General features: G+C 56.1%; 1 protein-coding gene and 1 long non-coding RNA gene across 9 annotated transcripts in view; one reads left to right on the top strand and one right to left on the bottom strand.

Moving 5' to 3' along the window:
- The window catches only part of SORCS2 (sortilin related VPS10 domain containing receptor 2), a 572,125-nt gene that overhangs the window by 477,377 nt on the left and 76,448 nt on the right, over nt 1–18,300 (top strand). For all 8 annotated transcript variants that reach the window (XM_045392082.2, XM_045392079.2, XM_045392080.2 and 5 more), the window contains 3 exons: nt 6,045–6,118; nt 13,721–13,785; nt 17,582–17,700. In XM_045392082.2, the coding sequence (XP_045248017.2) occupies nt 6,045–6,118; nt 13,721–13,785; nt 17,582–17,700 (258 nt within the window). The remainder of the gene's footprint in view (nt 1–6,044; nt 6,119–13,720; nt 13,786–17,581; nt 17,701–18,300) is intronic.
- Nucleotides 1,388–6,059, bottom strand: LOC141410276 (uncharacterized). Its single transcript, XR_012434636.1, has 2 exons — nt 5,779–6,059; nt 1,388–2,811 (listed from the first exon to the last, which is right to left on the bottom strand). It is a non-coding gene; the product is annotated as an uncharacterized lncRNA (long non-coding RNA).

Here is an 18,300-nt window from a genome sequence, read left to right as displayed (position 1 = left end):
TGCAGGTCTGACAGGGGGTGACCCTGGGCGAATCACTCAATTGCTGCGAGCCTCCATCTTCCATCTGCACGAGGTATTTTTAGAAGCATCTACTTCCTAGCGATGTTGTGGGGGCGCCTCGAGAGGCAAAGGGCCCGGCTGGTGCTCGCACGTGGAGCGGATCCTGCTATTACGGGTGTTATCAGGCAGTGATCACGACAGAACGTGCTGTGTGCGTGGCAAGTGCAACCGCTTTGCCACGTGCCTGGATGATCCCACAACATCCCTCAAAGCAGGAGGCCGATTCCCGTTTTAAGAAGTGGTGAAACTGAGGCTCGGAACAGCGTTGGAACGCACGCAAGGTCTCCTGCTGTGTACGGTGGGTGCTAGTGGAGCCAGGCCTGCTGGAGCCCAAGAACCCTAGACTCACAGACTCTCCCCTTTGAAATGCTACAGCTGGGGCATCATTTTATAGATGGGGAAACTGAGGCAAGGAACTGACTCAGCGGCCATGACACAGAGGCAGATGCCAGCTCCGCAGACCCGGGTCCCCGCTTCCCTGTCCAGCCCTCTCTCCCCTCCCAGCCCAGCCCAGCCCAGCCCAGCCCAGCCCACCTCGTCCATCAGCCACACCTGTGCGGCGGCCAGCGCCCTCTCCTGGCCCACGCCTGAATCTGCAGCAAAACACGGTGGGCTCTGAGCTTTGCTTCAATAACAAGGATTTCAGCGCAAGATGCTACTGGAGTGCAAAGGATCTCCTAAACCCCACGTGGTCCATCCTCCCCTGATAAATGCAGTGTGGGCCGTATTGCACCAATACAGCCCCTACCCCCAGAGGGGAAGCTGGCAAAAACACAACGCAAATCAAAGATGAACTGGGGACATCAGTTATAGAATCGCTGGCCCAGCCCCAATGTCTGTGTTCACTCATCATCTGGGAGTTAGGGATGAAACGTATTGAAATGCAAATGAACACTGAGCCGGAGTCGGAGGAGAGGCAAGGGAAAAGGGACTGAGTCTCCTGTTGTCCAGGACGGGGAAAGGCAAACACATGTTGTGGATGGACTGCATGTCAGACACGGGCTAGACTCTTCCAAAGCACGTGATCCAGCTGAATCATCCGACCTTCTGAGTGAGGATGAGGATTGTCAGCCAGTTTAGGCCTGCCCAGGTAGCTGGTTCCAGGTGAGGATGAGAGCCCAGGCTTCCTGGCATTGCTGTTAGGAGATTGTCCTGGCCACTCTGGAGAGAGAAGAGGTCAGACTGGCTCCAGGAGGCCCCTCTGCCATCCCGTTCATCTCCTCCGGAGTGAGCAGAGGCCTTTCCCAGTTGCTGTGCCAGGCCCCTGTTGACTCCAGCAGGGATGGCACTGTGCCCAAGAGGCCACAGAAGGGACCCAGAAACAGCGAATGAGACACAGGTTTATTGGAGGAAGTTACATGCAGGGACAGTCTGGTGGCAGTGGGCTGGACAGGAGAGCTGCTCTCGTTTGTAAGAAGCCTGCAGTTTATGTAGCTTTTTCCCTCCGCACCCTCCCCCTAGCAACCTCCACCCAACCCAGAACAGAGGAACTCGACCCCCGCAGGGCCTGCATTCCAAGGGATGGGCCGGGGCCTGTTCCTCATGGGTAAGGCTGAGTCTCGGGGTTGGCCACTCCCGGATTCCTTAGCTGGGAACTCGGAAGGCACATTCTTCTTAGGCGGTGGGATCACTCTCAGGCGTGCTTCGGTGACGGCTGTCACGTGCCTCTGCCATACACCAGGGAGGGAAGCTCTTGCCGCCTGCTTAAAACCCTTCTCTAACTCCCCAGCCCTAAGGGATGAAGCAGAGCTCTGTCCCCTCCCCCAGCATCAGCCCAGCCCGCTGGTGACACTGGCCTTGGCACCATGGGGGGCCGGCACCCTGAAGCCAGCCCTACTGTGTGCTCAGCACCTCCGGCTGCAGGGCCTGTGTTCGGTTGTTCCCTCCTCCTGGAATGGCCTCTGGCTTCCTCTGACTGCCGAAACCCCCACAACCCTCAGATGCTGGCCTGATGCCAGACAGTGAGTCAGTGGGGGAAGAAACCAGGGGCCCATCCAGAGCTTCCCCCGGGGGAACTGAACACAGGAGGCACTGGAAGGGCTGGAGCAGCACGCAAGGAAGGCAGGTCCACCGGGAGTGGCTGCACACACAGCAGCTGCCACCCCAGGCTGCAGGGCCCAAGTGCCCAGGTGGCCCGGGCACAGTCACAGCTCCTGACCCCTGGGCCCCTGCCTGTCCTGCTGGACCCGTCCCGGCTCTCCTGTGTCAGATGACACGTAGGACCCTGCCTCCTCTTGGCCTCCGGAGTGTGGCAGCTGCCTATGGCGCCCATCATGGTCATGGGCAGCTACACACCCAGCACCACCGCCTCGGAGAGCACCTCTGCTCGCTGAGCTCCAGGGGAGGGAGAAAAGGAAGCTCCTTTCCCACCCATCTCAAGGTTCATGGCTGAGGCCTCCATTGCAAAAGACAGGAGCCAGACAGAAGCACAACAAATTCATGTAATTTACGTCTCCTGTGACATGGGAGTGTTCGAAATGAAGACCCAAAGGGACAGGAAGTTCGTGCTTTATGCTTAGGTTTGATGGACAGGGGCTGGTCCTGGAGAAGTGCAATGGGAGGGAAAGGGGTGTGATCAGATGAGGGGCAGAGGGGAAGGGAGTGGGGCTTAGCAAAGCTGTGTGTCCAGCGTCTTCTCAGCGTCCTGGTGCGGCATTCCTTCCCTGGGCCTCGAGCAGGACACCTGTCACGTGAGGGTCTTCCGGGAGAGGGTGGGAGAAGGTCGGGGGATGCCCTTCCTCGGTTTAGGGGCTGTTTCAGGGAAGAAAGGGGAGGGAATGGAGAATAGGCTTCCTGCTTCTGCTGTTTTCTCAGTTTCCAAGATGCCACATTTGGGGTAGCATTTCCAGCACCCATAGCCAGTTTCTCCTATGGAGAATGGAGCTATGAAGTCCCACCCCCCTGGCATGGTGGGGCTTGGTGTGGCCAAGAGGAGCGCCCTGATAGAGACGTCCTCGCCAGCCCACACGCCGCTGTGCCGGACAGCTGGCTTCCCTCCTGCCAGAGCAGATCTCGGCTCCCTCCAGGACTGTCTCTTCCATGAAGGAGGGGGAGGCCCTTTCCCAAGGGCCATCATGGAAAGGGGAGGAGCTCTGGGCCTTGCCCGTGGCCCTGGCAACTTCACCTGGCATTTCCAAAATTCATGGCTTGATCAAGGTCCTGTCTCCACCTGAGATCCCCAGGCCAGAGCCCTGGCTGTGAACCCGAGGACCAGCTGGCCCCTTCCCTTCTCCCCAGGCCTGGGGCACTGACCCGAGAACCCCCTGACTCCATTCACTCCTCCCAGGCCTGGGACACTGACCCGAGGATGCCCCGTCCCTGCTCACTCCTCCCAGGTCTAGGAATAGGCTCCCTGAGTATCCCTGGCCCTGTCCACTCCTCCCAGGTCTAGGAATAGGCTCCCTGAGTATCCCTGGCCCTGTCCACTCCTCCCAGGTCTAGGAGTAGGCTCCCTGAGTATCCCTGGCCCTGTCCACTCCTCCCAGGTCTAGGAATAGGCTCCCTGAGTATCCCTGGCCCTGTCCACTCCTCCCAGGTCTAGGAGTAGGCTCCCTGAGTATCCCTGGCCCTGCTCACTCCTCCCAGGTCTAGGAGTAGGCTCCCTGAGTATCCCTGGCCCTGTCCACTCCTCCCAGGTCTAGGAGTAGGCTCCCTGAGTATCCCTGGCCCTGCTCACTCCTCCCAGGTCTAGGAATAGGCTCCCTGAGTATCCCTGGCCCTGTCCACTCCTCCCAGGTCTAGGAATAGGCTCCCTGAGTATCCCTGGCCCTGTCCACTCCTCCCAGGTCTAGGAATAGGCTCCCTGAGTATCCCTGGCCCTGTCCACTCCTCCCAGGTCTAGGAATAGGCTCCCTGAGTATCCCTGGCCCTGTCCACTCCTCCCAGGTCTAGGAATAGGCTCCCTGAGTATCCCTGGCCCTGTCCACTCCTCCCAGGTCTAGGAATAGGCTCCCTGAGTATCCCTGGCCCTGTCCACTCCTCCCAGGTCTAGGAATAGGCTCCCTGAGTATCCCTGGCCCTGTCCACTCCTCCCAGGTCTAGGAATAGGCTCCCTGAGTATCCCTGGCCCTGTCCACTCCTCCCAGGTCTAGGAGTAGGCTCCCTGAGTATCCCTGGCCCTGTCCACTCCTCCCAGGTCTAGGAATAGGCTCCCTGAGTATCCCTGGCCCTGTCCACTCCTCCCAGGTCTAGGAGTAGGCTCCCTGAGTATCCCTGGCCCTGCTCACTCCTCCCAGGTCTAGGAGTAGGCTCCCTGAGTATCCCTGGCCCTGTCCACTCCTCCCAGGTCTAGGAATAGGCTCCCTGAGTATCCCTGGCCCTGCTCACTCCTCCCAGGTCTAGGAATAGGCTCCCTGAGTATCCCTGGCCCTGTCCACTCCTCCCAGGTCTAGGAATAGGCTCCCTGAGTATCCCTGGCCCTGTCCACTCCTCCCAGGTCTAGGAATAGGCTCCCTGAGTATCCCTGGCCCTGTCCACTCCTCCCAGGTCTAGGAATAGGCTCCCTGAGTATCCCTGGCCCTGTCCACTCCTCCCAGGTCTAGGAATAGGCTCCCTGAGTATCCCTGGCCCTGTCCACTCCTCCCAGGTCTAGGAATAGGCTCCCTGAGTATCCCTGGCCCTGTCCACTCCTCCCAGGTCTAGGAATAGGCTCCCTGAGTATCCCTGGCCCTGTCCACTCCTCCCAGGTCTAGGGCACAGACCTGAGTACCCCCGGCCCCATTCACTCCTCCCAGGTTCCAGGGCACAGATCCAAGGACCTTCTCACCCTCTCTGCTCTGCTCACCCTCAGAGGACCTGTCAAGCTGCCTGCACAGGCCTCTCTCAAGCCCTGTCCTCCTCTCCATCCTCCCGCCGCCCCCAGCTGGGCCCAGGCCTGGCCTCCTCAGGGCGCCCTGCCTCCACCCACAGCCTCTGGTGTGGGCTCTCTGAAACACTGTCTGGCCACGGAGCCCCTGAGCGCCTCATCTTATCCAGCCTTGGCCAGTGGTTTGGGGCAGGGCCAGCTGTGTCATTTGCGGGGTGCAGTGCAACGTGAAAAATGTTGACCATCCGGTAAAGTGCTTTTCCTTTCTTCTGTGCTCTCTCTCTGGGCCTGTCACCATATTCTTTATGAGCCATTTAACATGGTGCTCCCCGGCTCACAGGGACACCCTCCCAGGCCCCCAGGGCTGGTCTCAAGACAGTGCTCAGGGCGCCCACCCCTGCCCCTTCCTGGGCCCAGGCCTGGCCCTGGCACTCACCAGGGACAAGGTCCGTGGTGGTCACTGTGTGGAGATAGGACCATGGGCACAGGCGGCTGAGAACCCATCCCGAGGGCACAGGGCTGGAGAGGAAGCCCAGGCCATCAGTGCTACACACGCTCTCTTGCCCCCTCAGCCTTCACTTCCAAAGCTCCAATTAGACACAATTATTAAGAAGTTCAAGTTGGCAGCTGCAGAGAATTAAGCCCCAGGTGTGGGGCCCTTCTGAGCAAGGTCCCTGGGCTGTGGCACTGGTCACACGCTGTGAGGCCAGCCCTGGTGTCAGGCCCCAGCCCACCTGCACCTGCACTGACCCCTGCAGCAGATGCCACACCCCTGCCCGGGGCCACTGCTGTGTCCTGTTCTGCTGTCCGTTCACTGCTCCAGCCCTGGCAACACGTGGCTCCTTCCTCCCAAACGCCCTTCCTCGCATCCTGAGGATTATAAAGCCCCTCCCAGCTTCGAGGCTCAGACGCACCTCCTCCGTGAGACCCCTCTGGATTTCATCCTGGGGAGCCTCATCTCCCGGCTCCTGCCCGCTGGACTGGGGACAGGAATGGTTCCTCCTGGAGGCAGTGGGGTTTGGTCTGCACCCCAACACGAGCACAGCGTCCCCACCTGTCCGCTGGACAAGGCTGACTTCTCCTGGGGGATGCACTGTGTCAGTGACATCTCCGTCTCTCAGAAGCAGCTGATTCCTGACGACCTGACCAAGTTTTTGTTTCTCCTTTTTCTGCCCTAAAGCTCTACGTGTCATCTGACTTGGGGAAAAAGTGGACACTTCTGCAAGAGCGAGTGACCAAAGACCACGTGTTCTGGTGAGAGCACTGCCCCACCCCGAACCCGTGGGGCCCGCGGCTCCGCTGAGAGCACTGCCCCACCCCCAACCCACGGGGCCCGCGGCTCCGCTGAGAGCACTGCCCCACCCCCAACCCACGGGGCCCGCGGCTCCGCTGAGAGCACTGCCCCACCCCCAACCCACGGGGCCCACAGCTCTGATGAGAGCACTTCCCCCAAATCCTTGGGAGCCCCACAGGGGCCCGCAGTTCCCTTTCCTCCTCTGGACCCTCCCTAGCCCAGGACTGGGTCCCCACCGTCCACTGCCTCTTTCTGCAACCCCATACCCTCCTCCTCCCAGGGGACCCCCCTAGTCGTTCTTCCTGCTCTGCAGTGGGTGGTATCAGAAATGGTAGAGTCCAGGGGTTGGTGTCCCTCAGGCCACATTTTTACTCACGAACCAGCTATGTGGCCCTGTGCCACTGCTGTTCCCTCCCCGAGCCTCACAGCCTCCCCAGGGGAGAGAGGTGCTGACGTCCACATGTCCCCGGCCCACCACTCTATGCTCCCCACCCAACCCCAGGCCCCAACTCAGCCCCTGACTAACAGACCCCGTGGGTGCTGACCCGGCCTGCCTCGGCCCTGCTCTCCTATTTATCCACGCCTGGGCTCCCCTCCCATTGCTCAACCTGTCACCCTTCCTGGCGCCTGCTGGGTGCCAATGAGCAGGATGAGTTTGGGGTCATACCCCAGACGAGCCCCCACCCCGGGAAGCCAGACCAGAGAAAGGAGACTCCCATCCCAGGCAAAGGGCCACTGGGGCCTCTGAGTTCAGACGGTGGGTACTGGCCTCTCGAGTGCATCCTCAGGGGAGCCTCTCAGTGTGCCACCTGGGCAGCACCCCAGCCTCACTGCACGAGGGGCACTCAGCTTTCCTTGAGAAATGTCTGTGGGATGTGTCCATGAGGGCTGCGGAAGAGGAGGGCTTGCCCGAGGTCGCAGGCGGCAGCACGGGGCCAGGAGCCAGTGCAGCTGCGCAGAGCTCAAGCTCGCCACTCTCCTGCTGGGGCCACGGCCCATCCTTCTGGTCACACTGCCTTTCCAGACACACACTGCTCCTTCATGTGCTGATTCCACGGCATCCCTCTTTCTTGTGCGTGTACACACACACACACACACACACACACACACACACACACACACACACAGTGCTAGCCTTTCTCTTATCCCACGTGTGGAACAGACCATTGCACAGGCTCCTGCGCAGGCCACAGCCCGGTCTGTCCAACAGAAAAACACATGGAAAGGGCTTCGTACCCGTCCCGAGGGCACAGGGCTGGAGACGGAACCCGGGCTATCAGCCCTATATATGCTCTCTTGCCCCTCAGCCTTCCCTTCCAAAGCTCCAATTAAAGACAAAATTATTAAGAAGTTCAAGTAGCTGACTGCAGAGTGGGCAAGGGCCGTCTGTAATGTCACGCAGACTGTGGCAGGAGACTGGCATCCTGGCCACCACACAGGCTGAAAGAAGGCTTTTTCCTCTGGAATGCTGACTGCTGGTGTACACGCTGTTGGCTCATGGGGAGAGGCGACGGCTGTCTGTCTGCGGGCTCCCCACAGGAGGGCCCGCTTCTTCCCTTGGAAACCAGAGCACCGCCATCCATCACTGGCCTTGTCATTGCTGTCAACCGTCAGGAGCCAGAGCTGCCCTGCGGTGGGACGCCTGGGCCTAAGCACTCACAGAGGTGGGGAGCAGAGCCAGGAGGGGGGACTTCGGAGCCGGGTTGCTCTGGGGAATGGGCAGAGCTCTGTTCACTCCCAGGCCAGGCCGGGTTCATGGACAGCTCTCCAGCCAGAGAAAGTCACTGACCCACAGCGCCCAGAGGGAAACTGGCGATAATTCAAACGTGTTATTATCTCAGGCAAATCAAATTGTTTCCTCCCCCAAGTTTCCCTGCTGTTATTCGAGGGAATCCCAGCAGACACTGGCCACTGTGGCCCCGGGATCTCTCCTGGAGCGTGGTGACAACGGTGGGGATGCCCCCCTCCCCTTGTAAGCGGTGAATAATGCTGTTTTGGACAGCATTTCGAAGGAGCTCTTTGTCCCTGAACTAACAGCGGGAACTGCCAAAGCCCCGTGTTCTGTCTGAGCTCAGCCTCATTAACGTTTTGCGAGGCTATACAGCAAGCTCATTAGAGGGGCCTGCAAGCGGGAGGGAGCAGCTCCAGGTGCCCTGATACCTGCTGCCTCCTAAGTAGGGCCTCGGGCGCCTACTCCCCCCCACCGAACCCGCCCTCAGTCTCTCCACGCCCCAGAACAGAATCATAACAGCAGCTGCCCCGCAGCCACCCTGCTTTGAATACTGAGTGTCCCCTGTTCAGCGCATGGAGGCTCTGAACGCACCGTTCCACGGCATCCCCACAGCAGCCCGTGAGGGTCCCCCTCACGTCACAGGGAAGAACTGAGGCTCGGGCATGCATCTAGGTCTCATGTCACAGCGGGGAAGTGAGGCTCGGATAGGCTCGGGCCCACATTCTAGGTCCTGCTGCCCCCAAGCTGCAGCCCTGAGCCTCGGTCCACCCCTGGCTGTGGCCTGTGGCCCTTACCCACTCTACTGGGTGGTCTGGCGGCCTGGGCTTCACCGGGTGTTCCTGCATCTGCCTCCTTGCTCAGCCCCACGCTCCCCCAGGGGAAGCCTCAGCTTCCCTCTCCGTTAGCTCCAGGGTGCAGGGCACGGGGTGGCAGGGCCTCTGTCCATAGAAGGAAGAGGTGGAGGTCTCCCCACTACAGCCGTGGTTATCACACCTTTCAGGGCTTAACAGAACTATTTGCACTGGAGCTGCCCTCAGTACAAATGGGGTGAAAGTCAGTTCCCACCTCCCCCCAAAACACTCACTCTCTGAGGACTGCCTGCCCCGGGCCATCTCACAGGCCTGCCGCTTCTAAGCAGTGGAGACCTTGACAAGCAAGAAGGCCTGTGTGTCAGGCTCGCCATTTCCTGCGGGGAGTGGGGCTCTATCTGAGATGTTATAAGTGCAGAATCTAAGAGAGTCTTCAAAACCCATGACTGAAGGGCCTGGAGCAGGGACCAGGCCTCAGGCCACCTGTACACCAGTGTCTAGCCCAGGGCCTTCGCCAGTACACTGAAAAATGGCTATGGGAAGTGCTCAGAGCAAGAGACTAAAGGAACAAACATGGTAAATGAATGAATGTATAGGGTGAGTGACTGAGAAAATGAATGAGTAAATGACTGAGTGAGTGATGAGTTAGTGAGGTCATGAATGAATGAGTGAATGAGTAACAACTGAGTGAGTAAATGAATGAGTAAATAACTGAGTGTGAGTGAGGGAATGAATGAGTGACTGAGTGAGTGATGAGTTAGTGAAGTAATAAATGAGTGAGTGAATAAATGAGTAAGTAGGTGAGAGAATGAATGAATGAGTGAATGAGTAAATAAACGAGTAAATAGCTGAGTGTGTGACTGAGAGAATGAAAGAGTGAATAAATGAGTGAGTGAGTGACTGAATGAGTGAGTGAATGAATGAGTGAGTGAATGAGTGGGTGGGTGCATGAGTGAGTCACTGAATGAGTGAGTGAGTCACTGAATGAGTGAGTGAGTGAATGAGTGACTGAGTGAGTGAGTAATTAGTGAATGAGTGACTGAGCCAGTGAGTGAGTGGCTGAGTGAGTCTGTGACTGGGTGAATGAATGAGTGACTGGGTGAGTGAGTCTGTGACTGAGTGAGTGACTGAGTGAATGAGTGAGTGACTCGGTGAGTGACTGAGTGGGTGAGTGAATGAGTGAGTGAGTGGGTGAGTGACTGAGTGAATGAGTGAGTGGGTGAGTGAGTGCGTCTGTAGTTACCCACTCACTCAGTGACTGAGTAGTTAAATGAATGAGTGAGTCTGTGACTGAGTAAGTGAATGTGACTGAGTGAATGAGTGAGTCTGTGATTGAGTGAGTGAATGAGTGAGTGGGTGAGTGAGTGAATGAGTGAGTGAGTGAGTGAGTGAGTGAGTCTGTGATTGAGTGACTGAGTGAGTGACTGAGTGAGTGAATGAGTGAGCGGGTGAGTGAGTGAGTCTATGATTGGGTGAGTGAGTGAATGACTGAATGAGTGAGTGGGTGAGTGAGTGAATGAGTGAGTGGGTGAGTGAATGAGTCTGTGACTGAGTGAGTGAATGAGTGAGTCTGTGATTGAGCAAATGAGTGACTGAGTGAGTGAATGAGTGAGTGAATGAGTGAATGAGTGAGTGAATGAGTGAGCGGGTGAGTGAGTGAGTCTGTGACTGAGTAGTTAAATGAATGAGTGAGTCTGTGACTGAGTAAGTGAATGAGTGAGTGAGTGAGTTAGTGAGTGAGTGGGTGAGTGAGTGAGTCTGTGACTGAGTGGTTAAATGAATGAGTGAGTCTGTGACTGAGTGAGTGAATGAGTGAGTCCGTGATTGAGTGAGTGAGTGAGTGAGTGAATGAGTGAGTGGGTGACTGAGCGAGTCTGTGATTGAGTGACTGAGTGAGTGAGTGAGTCTATGATTGGGTGAGTGAATGACTGAATGAGTGAGCGGGTGAGTGAGTGAGTCTGTGATTGGGTGAGTGAATGAGTGAGGGCAGAGGGAGCCTGTGCCCCAGGTGTCATTGCCCTGCTTCACAGATGATGGATGATGAGGCTAAAATTCCATATTGCTGGTGGAGGGTCTGCTGCTGAAGGGAACAATGCCTGTCTGTATTCAGGAGAGAGCAATGTCAGGCCTGAGACCTCCTTTCCAAGGAGCTTACAAACGGTCTATTCACAAAAGCCGAAATCAACACTCCACCTTGAAAGGGAGATCTCTTTACCTAGGGTCAGAATGATTGATGCTGGTGCCCCTGTGTTTGAAATCTCAAGAGACTACGGGGGAGTCCTAGCTGGCTCCCGCCACATGGCACATCTGTGGGGTCCGTACCATTCAAACCCATTTATGGATGTCCCCTGTCCACCTGGGGCCACTTGGATGGACCTGATCCCTGGAGAGGGTGAAGCAAATGGGGATCCTGGTGCCAGGCAGGTTGGGAGGAAGTTTGGGAAGCAAATGGGGCCAAGTCTGGGTGGGAAACTGTCAGTGATGGGGAGAGGCCACAGGGGGACTGGGCACTCTGCCTGAGACATCTCCATGACTTGCAAGCCGGTTATGGGGGTGCTCCTGCCCCCAGCGCTCAGTGGCCACTGACACCAGGAAGTGACTTCCTCATCTTGAGGCTCAGTTTGCTCTTGGGCAAAGGGCCCATGAGAGGGACTGGTGTGGTAAATGGGTAAGCGACTTTCACAGTCATGTTAGTTGGAATGTGTGTGATAACAAACATGACCAGCCGCCAAATCCAGGAGATCCCAGGAAGTCTTGCTTCGCAGAAGGCTAAAGCAGGTGGCAGTTTTTAGTGTGAAGAAAGTGGCAGGTAGATGACAGTTCAGTGGGCACGTGGAGATGGTGAAATCTGGGAGATGGGATGTGATGCTTGGTTTGAGAAACCCTGGACCAGATCCTCACTAAGGTTCCTTTCATTAAAAAAAAAAAAAAAAAAATCTGCACTCCCCTGGAAGCTAGGCATATGCTGGATGTGACACCAAAATTGGACCCCATCCCTGCCTTCCCTGGAGGACCAGCCTGTGGAGCTGTGACCGTGGGACATGTCTTCTGTCCCTTCTCAGGCCTCATGCCAGGTGCTTCATAGGCTTGGCCCCTCACAGAAGCCCTGTGAGCCGGGTGGTGAATGGATGGCTGGATGTCCCTCAAAGGCGAGGCTTTCAGACTTGCCAACCCGGAGCAGCAGCCTTTGCCCTGGCTCTTCAGCACTGAGAGGACAAGTACTGTATAAATTCAAGGCAGAATTGCTGCCAGAGTAATTACCGGAACAGCCAGGGGAGAGTGTCCAAGAGGGCAAGTGAGGCTCTCCACCTCCAACCAGTCCCATACAGGTGGACAGTCTGTGACAGCACAGGGGAGGGCCTTGGACAAAGGGGCCAGGGCAGGTGTAGACTCCAGCTGACACTCTGGACTGAGGGTGGGGCAACTGTGCTCCTCCTCCCCACCACTATCCCTTCACTGCATTATTTCATGCACCGTGCTGCGTAAAGCCAGGAAGCAACCTGTGTGATGAAAAGATGTTGCTTTGGGAGTGGCAGCACCTGGGTAGTGGATCTGGCTCTGCTAGCTGTATGAGCTTTGATCTGTTTTCACCTGTCTGGGCCTTGGTTTCCTCATCTGTAAAATGGGTATAACCAAACCATTTGCGATCATTCAAGGTAAGTGAGATGAGGCAACTACGGCACCTAGGACATTCCCTGTACCTGAGCACCTGCCACTAAATGGAGCTATTAAATGAGTTCGAGTGACATGCTGTGTGCAGCACAGACTCAGGACCTGACTTTTGCCTCTAAAGACAGAAGCTTCCTCCCTCCCCTCCCACCCAGTTAAAGTCTTCACCCAGCAGAGCAGTGAAATGGGGAGAGGAGTCAGGCAGGGATGGGTTGTGGGTGGATTGAGGGTGGAGTAGGAGAACCACAGCCCCAGCCTGAGTGTCCTGACCCAGGAGCTCACAGGGCAACCACAGTGTCTCCTTTATCTCTGTCCCCAGGGCCTGCAGTGGGCCTTGTACACAGTAGGTTTGTCCTACTGGGCTCTTAGAGATGTCTATGGAACTCAGCCACTTGGGAAAACTCTCGCATTTCCATCACGGCTTCTCTGAAGCTGGGACCACCCCCAAAGGAGGCAGAGTCCCATAACCGATGGGACATCTGGACTCGTGGCATTAGGAGAAGGCCTTAGTTGTGAGCAGGGCAGTGTGTGGGGTCTGAGGAGAGCATGCATTTTGGGATCAAGCAGACCTGGGCAGGAGCCTGGGACTGCCCTGGTCTGAGCCATGTTGCCTCAGGCAAGTCAGAGGCCCGTCCTGGTCCTGGTGGGGTCACCTATGAGTGCAGATGAAGGCACCTGCCTCACAACGCATGGTTCAGGCCCGTGTGTGGGGACAGCCTGGTGCAAACTGTCAAGTGACAGGGTAGGGAGTGCATTCCTCTCGCTGGAGCCTTTGCCCCCTCATGAAAGGATTCAGGCCAGTCCCTGGAGGCAGCACTAGGGGCGAGCCGATGGCTGACAGAGGAGTCTTCCCAAGGGCACACTTGACCAGGTCATGGGAAGCAGGAGACGGAGCAGCAGCTCAGGTGAGCCTGGCTTGAATCCCAGGTCAGCCCTTACCACTGGGATTCAAGCCAGGCTTCTCTGAGCCACAATTTCTATATTTATAAAATTCGGATAGGATGGGAGTCCCAGGCCTGCCTACCTCCTGCAGTCATTTTAGATGATCAAAATAAAACAAAACAAACAAAAATGAAAAAGCAATGTGAAAATCTTTTATGAAGGAGAAAGTCTTTTACAAACACTTCCATGACAGGAAGAAACCCAACCCCCTCAGCTCATGCAAGGAAGACAGAGACTCCAAGCATCCCAGGAGCAGGTGGGGTCCCGGGGAGGTGGTGCTCTCCGGACCCAAACAGCAAGTGTGGCTTCAGAGCCAGGGAGGCCACATGGCTGCATGGGGTGTGGGGAGCCGCTGGGGGATGGGCACAGTGACTCCATTCCCAACCCCAGTCTCGGCTCTTCTTTTCCAGGGCTGTGTCTGGGGTGGACGCTGACCCTGACTTTGTCCACATGGAAGCCCAGGACCTCGGTGGAGGTAAGCCGGGCAGTGCACGGGCACCAGGTATCCCTGAGTCACCTCGCGCCCGACACAGCTCGGCAGCGCCTGTGTTCAGTCACTCGTCCCCAGTGGCTGGCCCTACACAGCCGGCCTCACTGCGTCTCGATGTGGCATGATTTTAAATGTGCTTGTTTTCCAGCTGGGGATGAATGGAAGTCAAGGAGCTCCACTCCAGTGGAAAAGTCTATTAAGAGGGCGATTTATTCTGGCTCCTGAGCATTGAGTGTTTCCCACTCACTCAGCCCGCGACCCCCGGCATGCGCAAAGTGTGGAGGTCGGGGGCAGGGGTGGGGGTACGGGCCTGCCCACCTGGACCCAGCCAACTTCCTGCCCAGGGCCGTGCATGCAGTGTGACAGGAGGGTGCTCTGAGGAGGGCAGAGCAGCTGAGTCCCCCAAGAGACATCCTCTGTGCAGGATCACCTGAGCCAGGGTGTGTCACCATTAGAACAGAAATGCAGGCGTCAGCTCTCAGTCCTGCTGCTGACCAACCTCAGGGCCCGAGGCCAGTCACCCCAGTCTCCTGGTCTGTGAAATGGATAGTGATATAAAATAAGTGAATGCAGAGTTCTCAACACGGGGTCATCACTACCAAGCTTTCGGGGGCAGGGTCAGCTGCTGGGCATGGTCCCCATGGCTAAGCTTTCAAGGGCAGGGTCAGTTGCTAGGCATGGCCTTCACCCCTCCCCACCCCCACCCTGCCACACTCAGGCAGGCGGGGCCAGTACTATTACTGTTCTGTGTTGATAACCAGGACAACACAGCTCAGATGCAGTCCAGGTTTGCCTGGGGTCACAAGGTCCTGGCTGGTGCACCTCTCTCCATCCCTACTGGGAATGCTTCTTCCTTTTGGAATTTCTTACCTTTGACCTCACACACTCTGCCAGCCACCTCTGCTGGGCTCCATCATCCCAGCTCTGCACACTCTCTAGGGCCTGGAGCTCCTTGAGTACCATTTGGGGCTACTGATCACCTGTGTCCCCAGTAAGGCTGCTGAATGAATAAGCCAGATGCCAGGGTTGCCCCTGAGTAGCTCACTGGGCAAAATGTTGCAAAATAACATGTGCTACAGAGAGAAAGACTCACTGCCCGCATCACACCACATTGTCAGGGTTAGCTGTCTGCCCTTTCCAGAGCTTCCGCTGGCCCTGGATCATAAGCACCCACTGTTCACAGCTCTTTTCAACTCCATGTTCACCAATTCATCTAGGTGGCTCCTGCATGCCCATGTGGGAGTGTTTATACCACAGAAATTGGCAAGCACTATCATCAGGGCTACTATACCCAGCACACAACCCGTCAGCCTGAGAGGTGGCCCTAGTTTGTTGTGTTGGCTCTAGGCCTGGAACACTGAGAGCCTGACCATGGTGGGATGGATGAATGAGTAAGTGAGGGAATGAATGAAAGAATAGGTGAGTGAGTGAGTGAAGGGAGGAGTGAGTGAGTGAATAGGTGAGTGAGTGAGGAATGATTGAGTGAATGAGTGAGTGAGTGAATGAGTGATTGAATGAGTGGTTGAATAAGTGAGTGAGTAATTGAAAGAGTGAGTGAATGAGTGAGTGTGTGAGTGAATGAGTTAGTAAATGAGTGAAAGAGTGATTGAATGAGTGAGTGAATGAGCAAGCGAGTGAGTAAGCGAGTGAATGAGTGCGTGAGCAGGTGAATGAATGAGTGAGCAGATGAATGAGTGAGTGAGCAGGTGAATGAGTGAGCAGATGAATGAGTGAGTGAATGAGTGAGTGAGTAGGTGAATGAGCAGGTGAATGAGTGAGTGAGTGAGTAGATGAATGAGTGAGTGGGTGAATGAGTGAGCGAGTGAATGAGTGAGCAGGTGAATGAGTGAGTGAATGAGTGAGTGAGTGAATGAGTTAGTAAATGAGTGAAGGAGTGATTGAATGAGTGAGTGAATGAGTGAGTGAGTGGGTGAATGAGTGAGTGAATGAGTGAGTAGGTGAATGAGTGAGCAGGTGAATGAGTGAGCAGGTGAATGAGTGAGTGAATGAGTGAGTGAGTGAGTAGGTGGATGAGTGAGCGAGTGGGTGAATGAGTGAGCGAGTGAATGAGTGAGTGAGCGGGTGAATGAGTGACTGAGTGGGTGAATGAGTGAGTGAGCGGGTGAATGAGTGAGTGAGTGGGTGAATGAGTGAGTGAATGAGTGAGTGAGCGGGTGAATGAGTGAGTGAGCAGGTGCATGAGTGAGTGAGCAAGTGAATGAGTGAGTGAATGAATGAGTGAGTGAATGAGAGAGTGAGTGAATGAGTTAGTAAATGAGTGAAGGAGTGATTGAGTGAGTGAATGAGTGAGTGATCGAGTTAGTGAATGAGTGAGTGAGCAAGCGAGTGAGTGAGTGAGTGAGCGGGTGAATGAGTGAGTGAATGAGTGAGTGGGTGAATGAGTGAGCGAGTGAATGAGTGAGTGAGTGAGTGAGCGGGTGAATGAGTGAATGAGTGAGTGAAGGAGTAATTGAATGAGTGAGTGAATGAGTGAGTGAGCAAGCGAGCGAGTAAGCGAGTGAATGAGTGAGAGTGAGCACGTGAATGAATGAGTGAGCAGGTGAATGAGTGAGTGAGCGGGTGAATGAGTGAGTGAATGAGTGAGTGAGCAGGTGAATGAGTGAGTGAGCAGGTGAATGAGTGAGTGAGCGGATGAATGAGTGAGTGAGTGAGTGAGCAGGTGAATGAGTGAGTGGGTGAATGAGTGAGTGAATGAGTGAGTGAGTAGGTGAATGAGTGAGTGGGTAAATGAGTGAGCGAGTGAATGAGTGAGTGAGCAGGTGAATGAGTGAGTGAGTGAGTAGATTGTCAACTGAGCATGTCCCTGAGCTAGTCATTTCACTGCATCTCCAGCTGTAGGAAGTTCAGTGTTGAGCGCAGGGCACACCAGGCAGTTTCAAGGGAACATGGGCGTGGCTCAGGAGGGCTTGGCAGTGGCCTGGCACTGCTGCCCACATACCCTCTGTGTACACTGCCTTCCGCCTCCTTGGAACAGCCCAAACAGGTAGGCCTACCCCATTGTTCAGTGCAGAAACCTGAGGCTGAGCTTAGGGGTAGGCCTTTCTGGTTCCTAAACCCCTTCCCTTAACCATTCTGCATGCTGCTGATCACCCAGGGCCAGGGTCAGGAGGAGGAGGAAGAGGTAGAGGAGGAGGGGGAGGAAGACAGAGAGGAGGAGGAGGAGGAGGTGCCCTTCCCTTGGTCCCTTTGGATAAATCTTGCTCCTGGCTCACAAGCTGGAACCCAGAGCTTCCTGAGGCCTCCAGGCTCCAGCCCCTCCACATAAATTTGCCCTGGGGAAACAGAAGGACTTAAAATCAGCAGCTCCCTGGCAAAGCATGCATTCAGTATTGCTCAACCATAAACATGTGGAAAAGGGTAGAAGCATTTGCTTAAAATTTTGAGAAAAAGAACCCTTGAGCCCCACCCGCTCTCACCCCTGCTCAGGTGTGAGAGACCAGGAGGGTGTGGGGGCCGTGCATGTCTGGGCATGGTGAGGTGCCCACCGTCAGCTGTGCTGACCCCTCCTGCAGGGGACGGCAGGCTCCAGAGTAGCACGAACACCTTCCTGAGGATTGAAGGAGCTCATGTCAGAGTGCAGGTGGCCCACAGTCCAGGATGACACCCTCGGCCGCAGATGCCATCGCCGTGGCCTTTAGAATTCAACCCACGAAGCCGCACCGCAGTGGTGCTGGAGGAGGATGGAGCCCAACGCATGTCTTGGGCTGTCTCTGGTTCTGGCTGGAGTCTGACTGCCTGGGCCGGCGCCTCTCTCCTGTAGGTTTTCAGTACATCACCTGCCCGATCCACAACTGCTCCGAGAAGCTGCTGGCAGCCCCGTTCGCAGGCCCCATTGACCACGGGTCTCTGACCGTGCAGGACGATTACATCTTCTTTAAGGTAAGGTTGCTTCCGGAACTTTGGGAAATTGGCAATAGGCGACGTGGCGGATGAGCCGCCCGCAGCCAAAATGGAATCGCTCAGAAAAGAGGCAATAAAATGGGTATTTCTCTTTCGAGTGCTACTTTGCAGGTCACGGTTTCTGACCATAGCTGTGGCTACAGGCATCCACAGAAGCCCCCGCAAACCCAGCACTGGGGCTCAGGGACACGGAGGCTCCACCTCCCCTCTGGCCACCATGAACCTCCCAACCACTCGGGGTCCCCAAACCTAAGCCCATTTAACCCCATTTGGCTTTATCAGTGATTTTGGAACTGACCAGGACTGCTTCTGGTCCCGGCTCTTGGCCGCCAGGCACCGGCTGTCCACAGCCCTGTGACCAGGACCCTGCTGCCTGTGCCCTCAGGTCACAAGTGGGCCCACCCTCAGCAGCCACGTGGTCCCAGCTAATTCAGAAACTCTAGCACACAACCAATCCATCCAGCTTTTCTTCACCTTCATGGATGCGGAACTCAGCATCCCTGAAACAGCCTAGCCCTCTGCTGAGTAGCCCCAGTCACTGGCCTGTTTCTTCTGGCCCTGAGACAGAGTCTCCTTCAT

Source organism: Macaca fascicularis, chromosome 5 (assembly GCF_037993035.2).
Source record: "Macaca fascicularis isolate 582-1 chromosome 5, T2T-MFA8v1.1".
In the NCBI taxonomy this organism is placed as follows: domain Eukaryota; kingdom Metazoa; phylum Chordata; class Mammalia; order Primates; family Cercopithecidae; genus Macaca; species Macaca fascicularis.
Note: the sequence above shows the minus strand (reverse complement) of the source record. Positions and strands in the feature narration are given on the sequence as shown.